Below are 14,503 nucleotides of genomic sequence, written 5' to 3'. Positions count from 1 at the left end.
GTTTAACCATTAACGTCCTCTCTAAGTTGAGAACTTTTGAAGTTGCAGAAAAAAAAATCCATGCAGGAGGTGTGATTAACTGTGATCTTAACATAGTATGAAGGAATCTTAAAGAAAAAAATATTAAATGTTTTTAAAACACACACACACACACACACACACACACACACACACACACACACACACACACACACACACACACACACACACACACACACACACACACACACACACACACACACACACAAACAACACACACACACACACACACACAAGTTTTGTTATCTTTAATTATATTATTATATATTATTATATTATATTAATTATATTATATTAAATAAAAAAGGAGAAAATACTAGATGAAAATACTGAGAATATAAAATCCTTATATGCACTGAAAGTATCCAGCCTGCAGGGGTCAGTCTAACACTAGCTGGTAAAGACGGTGGCACTGCATAAACAACAGAAGCGCTGAATATTCCCAATACACTCTGTAAATCACCGCTCTTTCTGGAAACGTCCCAGAAAGGACTGGATGAAGGGGACAGAGACAGTGTAAGAGGATGGGACAGGGAAGGGAGGGGAAAGAGGATCAGGACAGTTTGTCTTCTCATCCTGTGTGTCCTTTAAATCAGTATGTATGCATTTATGTGTGTGAGAAGACATTTTGAAGGGCAATAATAAATAAATTCTAATATACAAGGACACATTACCAAACCATGCAAACCTTCACCTGCAAAACCTGCACAACCACACATAAATTAGCTTTCTATCTCGCTCACAAGGACACCAGTTCTTCCCAGCCTCGATTCTTGATTGTTATAAATCTGAATGTTGGACAAAACTAGCGATTTCCCTGTCAGATGACTGGATAAGAAATGATTAAATATGATAGAGTGAAGCTTATTTGTTTATTTCAGCAGTTAAAATCCAGATGTAACCAAACTCATTTCTCGAAATGACTTCCCTTGAGTTATCATTTATGATTCAAACATGAACCAACCGATGAAGAGCTTTCAGGACATGGTGGAAAACTGCATCATGAGGTCACCTAGCGTTCCTATTAGAGAACCACAGTAAAACAGAATTAACTTTACTCAATTTGATGACAACTCCCAAGTAGAGCACTGCAACATCAGCTGCACTGCGTTTTTACTGATTCAGACTGCAGTAGCACTCTTTTATACGCAGGACAGGACAGGTGAGACTAGTACAGGCGGCTTTTCCTGCATGTGCTCCAATATGGATCCTCGAAGGACACCTGCACCTAGCCCAGAACTGAAGAGGCTCCTTGACCTGGATAGAGGAGTCTTTTGCCATAAATAAGTTATACATTTTAAAATGGATGAATTATGCATACGGGCGTGACGCATATAGACTCTTAGACTGTGAGGAGAAGAGAGGCTAAGAGCACTGCAGCGAGACAAGGTGGTACATACTTTATAAAGCCTGGATGAAATGCCTCTATGTACTGGGTGGCGGTTTGATGTCACTTCCTGGAGAAGTGACTCATCTAACTCCTCCAAATGTGTCACACAAGGTCAAATTAAGCATAATATGAAGTGGTTTAAGAGCACAATGAAGCACACAGTATTTCAAATGAATGATAAGGTATTTCTTTTATTTTTTCAGATCTGCAGTAATTTTCATAAAAGCCATAAAAAAACCTGCCACTGCCTGCTTTCTTGGCATTTAATGCCACTTGGGTTTGATATTTTGTTGTGTAATTCAGGGGTTGGTAAACTGGGGGCTACAAAGTGCAAGGGGTCTGTACAAAAAAAATAATAACAAAAACACGTCAACCCTCGGAAAATAATTTAGCATGGTAATGGATATGACAATGTTAATGTATTTGGTCTTGGCGGAATAGATCTGCTACGCTGCTGATGCAGAGCAAGTACAGGAACTTACTACTGCCAATACATACGCAGATTACGCTGCTGTGAGCATGTAAGATATACTGCTGCTGCACAAACAGCAATAATCAATTACACATAGCAGATCTATACAGGTGGAGCTGGGGAAGGTGGAGGGTTTTAGACGAACTCTGAAAGCGTGCTGTGAACTGCTGTGAACCAATCACGTTGCAGAAGTTATTTCACCTAGTTAAAGCTAGTCAGTTTGCGTTAAGGACCCATCAGCCTGTGCGTTCTAGAGTTTCATGACAGAATTTAGCACACACACACACACACGCACACACACACACACACACACACACACACACACACACACACACACACACACACACACACACACACACACACACACACACACACACACACACACACACACACACACACACACACACACACACACACACACACACACACACACACACACACACACACACACACACAGTCAGGCTCTGACCAGGGGTTGAGTTACCCTTTAATGCAATCGTTTTAAAACACTGCTTACTAATATTTTAATAACTGCTGTTGTACAGTGACAATATAAAATCCAATTTTTTGTTTATTTTGCAAACATTTTATATTTATAATATCACACTTAATATCTTTTCACTCAGTATAAATGGGTTTTACATTTACATTAAGCAGACGCTTTTATCCAAAGTTAGTCTTTATACATGAAAAAATATATTGCTGCTTTTATACTTTAAGTAGGGTTTGAGAAACCCTGAACCCTGCAGGGAGAGTAATACATTTCAAGTTATGCTTAAGAATGTATGTAACTACATTCAGTCCTGTGCATGAAGAAGAGAAATGAACAAATCAGCTCATGCACACTAGGACACACAAACTGGAAGGTTTATGTGATGTACACATACTTCAATCCCTTTTAGGCCTCTTTAGTCGTCTAATTAAATTAAAGGCTTAATTAAGACCACAATCTGCTACATACCTGTTCTGCAATGGCACACAAACCTATTTTCACAAATAATATTTACTAGAAAATATTCTAAAACCTAGAGATTTTAACAAGAACAAATTGCCATTTAACAGTGCAATTAAATCCACAACTAGACCAGAGACCCATCCACAGTGTTGTTCCGCAATTTGACACTTTCATTAACACTATCGCACACTAAAGGTGACATCTAATCTTTGTTCCCACTGTGTCCGGTTTATCTGTTTGCATAAGTATGGACACAATTAATCTGTTAGGAAACATGGCACTTTAGCAAAGCTTATCTTATCATGAACACCATAAATATATCAACACATCTGCAGAGAGATAAAGAGAGAGCAAGAGTGATTAAAGAGAGAGAGGGAGAAGGGGGAGAGTGTGTGTGTGTGTGTGTGTGTGTGGGGGGGGGGGTTGTTTTATCTGATGTTTTAGGTTTAGCATGTTGCCAGGAATACAGTTCTAAATGTCTGATGATGATGTTGTTAGCAATGTGCACAAATGAACTATCACAGAGTTGGTGAGATAATGTGTAAGACTGGAAAGGCCTTTGAGCATCATTGCTGGTTAATTCCCTTTCTTACTACTGTATGTTATATATGGTAGCTGACTGCTGTTTAGAGATGTACTACACACACATTTTTTTACAACCCCAAATCAGAAAAAGTTTTGTCATTTTGTGAAATGCAATAAAATCAAGAATTGATTGATTTTTGTGATTTGTTCATTCTATTTAACCTTTTATTAACTGACAAAAGAACAAAGAAATGTTTTCACTGACCAACATAATTGTATTTTGTAAATAGGAACAAATTTTGATTTTGATGGCTGCAACACACCCCAAAAAAGTTTGGACAGTGACCAAATAAAAGTGAAAAGATTATCCAAATTAGATTATCCAACTATTTCGAAACAGTCCACAATGAGCAGGTGAATTGTTAATAGTTGAGGGTATCGTGTTTGGGTGTAAAAGTGCTTCTCAGTCTTTTTAAGCAAAGATGGGTCATGGCTCATCACTTTGTGTCAAATATCTTGAAAGAATTGTCAAACAATTAAAAAATCACATTTCTCAATGCAAGATTGCAAAGCATTTATGCCTTTCATCATCTTCCATACATAATATTGTCACAAGATTCAGGGAATCCAGAGAAATCTCAGTCTGTGTTGGGCAAGGCAGTAGACCTCTGTTGAATGTGCGTGACCTTTGAGCCCTCAGATGGCATTGCACAAGATACCATCATGCTAATCCGTTAAATACAGCCACATGTGCTCAGGAGTAATTTGGAAAACCATTTTCACTGAACACAGTCTGACTCTGCTTTAAGAAATGCCACTTGAATCTCTGTTACGCAAGGAGAAAGCTTTACATCAGTTCCATGTGGAGATGCCGGAGAGTTCTCTGGGCCTGAGCTCATCTCAGATGGTCTTGAAGACAGTGGGAATGTGTGCTGTGGTCAGATGAGTCCATGTTTCAGCTTGTTTTTGGGAGAAAATGGACATCGAGTTCTTAGTCCCAAAGACAAAAGGGACCAACCAGACTTTAACCAGCGACAGGTGCAAAAGCAAACAGCTGTCCTGGTATTGAGGTGCATCATTGCAAACGGTATGGGTAACTTGCATTATTGTGAAGGTACCATTGAATACAGGTATGTATTGGGATTGTACAGAGACATTAACTGCCATCAAGATGACATCTTTCCTGGGAAGCAAGACAATGCCAGGCCTCATTCTGCACATGCTAAAACTGAGTGGTTTCTAGACACTCTGCACCATAGAAGGGATGTGCCTGCCTGTTTACTGCAGTCCAGATATGTCTCTTATGGAAAATGTATGACCCATCATGAAAAGGAGAATCAGACAACGATGACCACAGACTGTTGAGCGGCTGTTTTGTATCAGACAAGATTGGGCAAATATTCCACTAGCAAAACTCCAACAATTAGTATCCTCAACTCCCAAATGATTAAAAAGTGTAATTAAAAGGAAAGGTGAAGTGACACAGTGGTAAACATGTCTCTGTCCCAACTTTTTTGGGGTGTGTTGCAGTCATCAAAATCAAAATTTGTTCATATTAACAACATACAAGTATTTTGGTCAATGAAAACATTGGAAAACTTTTCTTTGTACTTTTGTCAGTTAAAAAAAGGTTAAAAAGAATTAACAAATAAGAGGTTTTCTTGATTTTATTGCATTTTACAAAATGTCCCAACTTTTTCTGATTTGGGGTTGTATTTAAAAAAAACTGTTAAATAGTAATATTGTGAAATATTATTACAATTCAAAATTGTAATTTAACCATTTTCTGATTTGCTCCCCAAGAAACTATTATTATTATTACTATTATTATTATTAGTAGAGGTAGCAGTCGTAGTGTTGAAAACAGTTATGCTGCTTAATACTTTTGAGGAAATTGTGATATATTTTTCAGGATTCTTTGATAATTTTTTTTAAATTAATATGGAGATCCTTCAATATGGAGATCCTATATTAAGGACAATGCTATATTTGGCAAAACTTTTGTATGAGCAATAATATGAAACATTGATATAATTGCACTATACACTTTGATTTTCATGTCAAAATAATCTTTCATAATCTACACACAGATCAATTTTATAAATGATCATGTTCTGTAAGTCCATGGCTTCAGAGTGCAGGTTTAAGGATAATCTACATTGTAAGGTACACAATGATATCAGGAAAATAGCTATTTAATTGTAGTCTCGACTAACGTGAAATCTGATTGGTTGTGGTTGAGCCGCCTGCCAGGAAACACTCTTAGTAGTAGCACCGAAAGCAAACCTATTAGTAACCCTGTAATGATTATCCCCTATACAGAAGTGTTTCACCTTGTCCTAAATAAGGTAAAGAAGAGGCCGCCGTGGTATATACATCACTGAGCCCATAATAAACAGAAAAGGTACAAACCTTTAGCACAGTGATGTTCCAAGCGTAACTCTCCATGGCCTTTTGCAACTTCCTCCCTTTCAGTCCTTCTCTTGCCCCGATTCGATGCAGATCCTCATGAAAGTCCAATCCTAAAAGTGCAATAAATCAGCATTTATTATAGTATTTATGAAACACAAAGACAACAATTGCTAGCCAGGATAATGTGAATCACAAAAATATGCTATGTAAACATATGGGCAAAGACATCACAGAGTAATATGGGTGTATTCTTATTGTTAGAAGCAGTTTTTTTTCTGACACGCTGCCACAGGGCAACCGAATCACAGTCGTGACTCACTCCATATTATCATTCATAGCAGAAACAGCCACAGAGGCAGGGACAAATAACAGAGCACTGTGATGAATGGATGGATGGACAGATGGATGTACTAAAATGCAAACAGTATGTGAAAAAAAATATCCTCTTCAAACAATAGAGCTGATGAAAGGCCAACTGGATGTTTTAAAAAACGTTTGTTAACAGCATCAGAAAGTGGCAGAAAGTAAGCCAATCTGAAGGCAGAAAAACTGCTCATGTCTGTCATACAAAAGTGGCACAAATGTTCTCTCAAGTAGAAAATTTTGTCAGATGACACTATCAAAAAGATGTTTACTGCCTAGTGAACAAAATTTTAAATTTTAAAGCCATCAATCCCTTACGAAAATCTACTGTGACAGTACATGTGACGGTGTCAGAAGGTACTTTGATATAAACCATGGAATTAAATGACTACTGGTATTTAAATAGTACCCAAAAATACTTCAAAGAATACCATGGTACTTTCAGTTGGTGAATTCTGTCACAATTACCTCTCAGTTTACATCTTACAATTGCGACTCTATATCTCAAAATGTGACTATTTCTACTTCCTTTTTTTTAAAACTTTCCCCCCCCCCCTTTATTGAGAATATACTGTAGACAGGAAGTGAAGTGGGAGAGAGAGCGGGGCGGATTCGGGAAAGGCCCGTGAGCCAGGACTCGAACTCCCTGCCCACGAGACTATCAGCTCTGACTATTTCCATAAATATGACAAAGGTTAAACGAAATGATGCCACCACTGATCTATATAATGTCATTATATAGATCAGTGGATCCCACTTATTGTTTCTTATTGTTATGGTAAAGAGAAATGTCTGAGAGTGTATTTGTGCAAGTCCAGACATACTCTCTCCAGGCGTAAGCCTGAAAGTGTCAAAACGTTCCCTAACACCTGCCCACCGTCCACTTCACTCAGCTGGGATTCATTCCAAGAACATCTCCTCTCATCTCCACACAGCCGAATTTATTCCAACAGACGCTGCTTCTGCAAGGCTAGCTAGTCATAAATACTCTTTTTCAGTAAAATGGGCTGTAGTTGCTCAGCATTCATGTGATTTTACACAGGCCCCAGCTGTAAAAGAGGACAGCCATGCTCATTCAAGTTTATTTGCTTACTATGTCAGTATACTGACAACATTGTTATCTAAATGAGCTCATCTGCAGCTCCACATTTTCAAGGGCACAGAGCGAGGAAGGGCTTGTGAAAAGGAAGGAGAAATAGAGCTGCAAATGACAACAGATTTGCTGAAAGAACCATCATTTTCACACAATGTACATTTCTGAGCTGTCACCGAATGAGAAGACAGCTACATGTGTTTGTGCCTGAGAGCCTTTGAAGTTTGATACAGATGAGAGATTGTTTAATGACAGACAAAGTTGTCTTGTTACATTTAATGTGGTTGCTATGGCAATGGTAATGTATGGTGATCCTCTTAGAAAAGGTTGCCTCCTGATTGGACGATCGGATGTGACATGTTTGTGTGTGGGATGGAATTGTTGAGTCGGAGGTGTCACGATGAAGGGAAAAGGAGAGAGAAAAGGAGATGGATGAAGAAAAGGATTAAGGGAAGAAATAAAGAACAGGATTAAAGTAACAAGATAAAATACAGGATTGAGCGATTGTGATGAATTAAAAGAAAGATTGTGTTAGTTACGGGCAGTATTGAATAGCTGTCTCAATGCGGAGATGATGAAGCACTTGGAAAGGGAATATTGGCATGTCAAGTAGATTGTTTGCGAACTTAAACTGTAGATGCAGTTGTACAGTTAGTATATTTAGATTAATGCATGTGTGTGTGTTTAAATGCATATAGACCAGGGATCTCCAACCTTTTTTCATTTGAGAGCTACTTTTACAAAAAGATAGTGGCCGAGAGCTACTCATGTAATTCAATACTTTAATCTCTTAGATAATGTCTCATAACTCTCATATTAACAACTATCTAAACTGTTTTAGACCTAAAAGAGTTTTTGTAGGCCCATAAATGTCACCCTTAAATGTCAGAGAAAAGAACAGAATCAGAGATACATTTTTTTAAAGAAAATTGTACTTTGCATATTATACTGTAAAAACAAAACATAATTATAGTTGATTTTATAGTGCATCTTAAATAGAGATGAAATGGAATGGAAATTTCATTTCATGATTATAGTGACCAAAATGATCACGGTTGTCACCGAATCCTGTTCAAAAAGTACTAATACTACACAATAAAATCAATTCACCAAGTTTTATGTCGAAAACCAGCAAATAACAAATATAATTAGCATTAATATGCACTTTTTGTTTACATAAACATTAAAATAACAACATTAAAAATGATGGCCATATTTTAAAGGAGTACTGGACATGTTATCTACTAGTATGTAGCGTACAAGTTCAAATAAAGTTTTGACAAAAAAGATTCATAAAAAGAAACCTTGCATATTTCAGCCTTTTAATTATTTTTATAAAAAGAATGAGTCAAAAAAGATAAATTACTGACGTTTACAATGCACATTAGCTTATCTTTTATTATTAATAGTAAAATTCGGTCCGAATTTCCCGTGGCGTCTGTCGTTACTATGCAACCATGCACTGCGCTCTCCACAATGACAAAGAAGTTCTAGTAGCTAATGCATTTTTTCAACTCACTGCGCCTGGAAAAAATGAGTGCGTCGCTTCAATTATGAGCTTCCTACATTTGAAATAACGAAATTGAGCGCGCAAAAGACGCGATATGTGAACGGCCCCTTGGCGAGCTACCTCCAATCAGGCCACGAGCTACTGGTAGCTCGCGAGCGACGTGTTGGAGACCCCTGATATAGACACATATGTATTTCCATTAAGTGTGAGAGTTAGGCCTGAAACATCCATCCATCCGATGTGTTGTAGCACAAATAGGTCACAGGTCTATTCTGATGAATCACGAATGCCAGGGAAAAACAATGGTAAAAGCAATTTCAAGAGAAAATATAATTTTCTAGCCTTTGATATTAATAGAAACAAACCACATTATGATAGTTATATTATGTTAGACAGTAGATTAGAACTATGCACGTTATTGTTGTATGCACATTTCACTGTTAAAATTGAGATTTTTAATTATTTTAATGGATTTGCAGAGTCCTCATACATTTTAATTTTACTGTAAGATGGACAATTTACATTTACCTGAACTTTAGCTTCATGTTTATAAAAAAAAAACATTAAAATGTTACTGTCAGAGGGACAATTAAACAATTACTTAAACTTTAGCTTAACGTTTACTAAAACTTCACATTTTATTTTTACTGTGTGATGGACAATTATGGATTAAATCACTAAGGGTAATTCTGAAAATAGTCAGGGTTCTCTAGTAAAGTTACCATTACAAATAATTGGTCTATTAGGTCTATAAAAGTCTATAAGTCTATAAAATATGTAGTCTGTGGTGATGTCATCATAGCCTATAATAAAAGATAATGAATTTCAAACCTGAACCAAACATTTTTTTTATTCAAAGATCAGTCTGCCACAAAAAAAACCCATTAAAATCATGAACTCCAATTGGCGAAGTATTTTTTTTTGCACACAGTGCCGCAACAAATCAATCACTCGTTTACGACTATCTGCCTGCACATTCACTGAGCTCGCAGCTGCTGCAACTTGCGCTCTCTTTATCTATGTCATGCCATGTCAACGAAATGAATGAATGAAAATTAGCTTATCATTGCATATCTAAATTCACACTTATACGGTATCTTCGTAGAACTTCAAAAAAAGATGTGTTCTCCAATATGATATTATTACAGTATCTACTGAGGGCGCTCTTGCTTTCATTTGAGGGTGCTAAGCATTTGATTTTGTAATGTTTTTTTTACCCATGTTTTAATTGTATGACAAAAATGATGTGTGATCAAACATTAATTGGCGGACCCCCTGCAGTACTGCTGCGGATTCCCGGTTGAAGACCCTTGCCTTAAGCAACCATGGGACACGATTAATCATCTTAAGATGAGAGCAGGAACGGACAGTTATACTTGTCCTTGCTCTCAATCCGCTCCATCTTAATTACGTAATTCACTTTTAATTAGCAGAGTTTGACCGAAGTGTTTATTAGAATGGAGAGGTGCTGGACAAGGCTATCAGCGCCCCACAGCTCTCCGTCTCTCTCAAACAGCTGCCCCCTCCCCTCACACTGCTAATTAAAGTTCAGATCGGCAGCTGTGACACTCAGATGGACAAGTCCAGATCCGCACGGCAGAATGTGGGAGGCGGCGAGTGCTAGAAACGTGTTTATTTTTGAGCAGAAACCAGTAAGAGCAGAGAAGGTCATTAGCAAAGGCATGATTCAACCTCTCCACCGGCGTGAAATAGATGGAGGGAGGTGGAAGGACACGGGATGAGAAAGAGTGGGCGAGGAGACAGCGCTAGAGCACGCCAACCTTGTTTATTTACTGACACTCTATTGCTCTCCAAAGCAGATTTCTCCATTAACATGGTGACACATAGCCGACCAGGGGTTCTGGCGGAGCGTTATATAAAACTGATTGTTTTGACTTTAGATTCTGATTGGATACGCTGCATTCAAAGCTGCAATAAAATTACTATAAACACACATACATATTAATGCCCACATTCTGTATTAATGCATTGCGCTGCTTGGCAACCACAAACAATAGTTCTTGGTGGAAGATTTTTGATTATTTTACATTTTTATCAATAATAATTACAGACTTAATTGTGTTGTGTCATACCTAAAGGCCACGGTCACACTATGCTGCACTTAATTGACTTCCATTGATAAGCATGTGGGCGCCAGAGACCAGCAGCAATATCTCATGTATAGCAGTATCATGTTTTGTGTCTACAACAGTTACAATTTGGTGAACTTTGACCGGCAAATTTGTATGATGAGAATAGAGTAGATGATATATTTTTACATTTTTAATGTGTAATACCATTCAAAAGTTTGAGCTAAGTAAGATGTATTCACTTTTAAGCAAGGATTCATTAAATTGATCGAAAGTGACAGAAAAAACTATCAGACATAAAAAAATTCTATTGGAAATAAATGCTATTCTTTTTAACTTTTTATTCATCAAAGAATGATAGTTTCAACGAAAAAATTAAGCACATATTTTCAACATTGATAATAATAAGATAATATATAATGAAAGTTTATATTGAGAAAAGAAGTTTCTTGAGCACCAAATTAGAATAATTTCTGAAGGATCATGTGACAGTGAAGACTGGCGTAATGATAATGAAAATTCAGCTTTACCATCATAAGAATAAATTACATTTTAAAATATAGAATTGAAAAACAGTTATTTTAAACTGACATAATGTTTTACAATTACAATCTACTGTATTTTTGATCAAATAAATGCAGCCTTTTCTTTTTTGAACTGTAGTTTGCTACTATTTTCATTTGTTATTAAGAAGCAGAAACAGAAGCAGAAACAGAAGCAGAAACAGAAGCCCTAAAGCATGATATCATATCCTATTCTCTGTGGTGTCTTAAAATGTGATTGTGGGCCTTTTCCACTGTAAAATCACAGCTTCGCATGACCCCTCTAGGTGTATCAATTTATTAATTTATGTTAAAATAAATTCATGATAAGTTATAGTTAATTTGTATAGTTTTTAATAGTTTTTCAAATAAACATCCTGTTAACATTTTCTCTCCTTCTCTCTCTTGCTCAAAGCTTAGTTTTATATCTTTAGACAATTGTATCTGTTGGCATGTGTGTTTTATGCCAAAAGTGGGTAAAAAAATACGTCCATTAAATACGGGCTATTTAATATGTCCATGAGGTCAGATGATTAAAAAGAATGCAAATAGCGACGAAAAACATAGCTTTCCACTGTGCTCTGGAAAATAATTCACTTCAGCTACAAAATAGATTATCAAGGGGTATACTGATTATTAAATGTGCAAAAAAATATGTGTGTGCAAGGGTTTATGCTTCCTGTTGCTTCATGAGTAAACAGAAAAAAAAAAATTACAGTCATTAACAAAGCCTAATTGTTATTGTGAAGTACTGTATTTAAATGATCAACCGTTGTTGTGCTTGCACTGCTCATCTTACTGCTAATATGTGTACTGTGTGTGTGTTTGTGCAACGATACCTGCTCGCTGTGCTTGTGTAAGTTTAGAGTACACGCCATCGGCTGATTCGATCAGTGTACGACTCGTCTGGATCATCTATAGGAAACCAAAAACAGGAAACAGGAAGTCAGGTCTCAGCAGGAAGTGAGACTTCCAGATCAGGCAAGCCCTTCCCAGAGAAACCCAAACTCACACACAGACACACACAGACACACACACACACACACACAGACACACAGACACACACACACACACACACACACACACACACACACACACACACACACACACACACACACACACACACACACACACACACACACACACACAGTAATACGCTTTACTGACAGAAGAGATTGAGCTGCATTCCACAGGCCTGATGAGATGTGCTTCTTGCAGTAAAGCCCTTTCATTGTCTTCTCTATTATTGCTACTAGTGTAATGACACTGTTTATAGCTAAATTTAGAATCAAGAACATACATGCATTAATACACAGTATATGCACACACATATGTTAAACTGCTTAGGCACTGAGTTTTTATGATGTGAACCTGAAAGCACTAACCAAACCAGCTTGGACCAACATAGAAATTCATGCTGGTCTAAGCTGGTGTTAAATTCTTAAAAAAAAAATACTTTGATACTTGACAAATCATAGTTATTTTGACACTAATCAATGGAAGGCCTAATCAATGAAAATCCTAGACAGTCAATCAGTACTTGGCCTGACATGCACACACACACACACACACACACACACACACACACACACACGCACACACACCCGTCCACGTCATGAAAGAGAAAATACACAGCAGGGTTTGATAGAGCAGAAATGATACGTACTACACTCAAACACACTTTCACATCTTTGCAGAATTTAATCTGTTAAATTCCCATTATAAAAGGTACAAGCAAGAAAGAGCAGAAGTTTGCAGTTATTCTGCTGTAGGCTATGACTGAATTCATAAACGCAGCTCCAGTTAATATACACAGGTACTTATGTATAACTAAATACATATTTGGATTTATTTAGATAAAGTATTCAAGATATATGTTTAAATATTCACTATGTATTCTGGAGTTATGATATAATATTCAGATTGTCAACTACTGTGTATATATTCAATATATAGGATTATTTACAACAATATTTAGGGTATATGACAGTATATTAAGATTTATATAACAAGTATATACAACTATATATGCAGGATATATGAAAATATATTCAGATTTGCAACAGTATATTCAGGATTTATGACATTACATGTATAATCTGATTTGGAACCATGTATATTTATATATATATATATATATATATATATATATATATATATATATATATATATATATATTCAGTATTACTGATTATACATTAATATTTGCAACGGTATTTTTAGATTTACAAAAATTTATTAATTATTTATAACATTATATTGAGATACTATAAATATACATGCTTTCATGACCTCTAGGCTAGATTATTGTAATTATTGTATTTTAATAAACAAAGTACAGCTGGTCCAAAACGCAGCAGCTAGAGTTCTTACTAAAACCAGGAAGTATGACAATAGTAGCCCGTCTCTGTCAACACTACATTGGTTCCCAATAAAACATTGCATACATTTTAAAATCTTGCTAATTACTTGCAAAGCACTAAATGGTTTAGCTCCCCAGTACTTGCGCGAACTCTTAACGCATTATAGTCCGTCACATCTATTGCGATCTAGAAATTCTGGCCAGTTGATTATACCTAGAATATCAAAATCGACTGCTGGCAGTAGATCCTTTTCCTATTTAGCACCCAAACTCTGGAATAGTCTTCCTAACAATTTCCTGGAAGCAGACACACTCTGTCAGTTTAAATCTAGACTAAAAACTATTTAACCTGGCATACACATGACACATTATCACCATTCTATAAATTACATCCGTTAAAGGATTGTTAGGCTGCATTATGTCAACCGGGAATACTTCCCATAACACCCGATGTACTTGTTGCATCGTAAGAAGAATGGCATAAACACTAATATCAGTCTCTCTGTTTATCCAGAGACTACCATAGTCAGCCGGATCCGGTCCGATCAGATGGTGGACCTGAACCTCCTAGACACGACCACAACGCAGCCCTGCATGTCAGCAGAAACAGTGTACACTAAAAAATCCCCTGTAAAGGCCTCATCGACATGAAAGCCATCGGAACAGATCCCAGCAAAGACCATCCTCTGCACAGACCTATGACCAGCTTCGTCTCCATACTTGCATGATGAATCCGATCTTTAAGCAAAA

The 14,503-nt window shown here is 36.8% G+C and overlaps 1 protein-coding gene across 1 annotated transcript in view; it reads right to left on the bottom strand.

Annotated features, from left to right (window-relative positions):
• The window catches only part of LOC143721696 (inactive phospholipase C-like protein 2), a 91,263-nt gene that overhangs the window by 1,476 nt on the left and 75,284 nt on the right, over positions 1-14,503 (bottom strand). Inside the window, exons 4-5 of the mRNA XM_077212378.1 lie at positions 12,231-12,306; positions 5,794-5,903 (exon numbers count right to left, since the gene is read on the bottom strand). Of these exons, the coding sequence (XP_077068493.1) occupies positions 5,794-5,903; positions 12,231-12,306 (186 nt within the window). The remainder of the gene's footprint in view (positions 1-5,793; positions 5,904-12,230; positions 12,307-14,503) is intronic.

This window comes from Siphateles boraxobius, unplaced genomic scaffold (assembly GCF_051911475.1).
Source record: "Siphateles boraxobius isolate OS27281-9 unplaced genomic scaffold, OSU_SipBor_1 66, whole genome shotgun sequence".
Lineage (NCBI taxonomy): Eukaryota > Metazoa > Chordata > Actinopteri > Cypriniformes > Leuciscidae > Siphateles > Siphateles boraxobius.
This window is presented reverse-complemented; position numbering and strand designations above follow the sequence as displayed.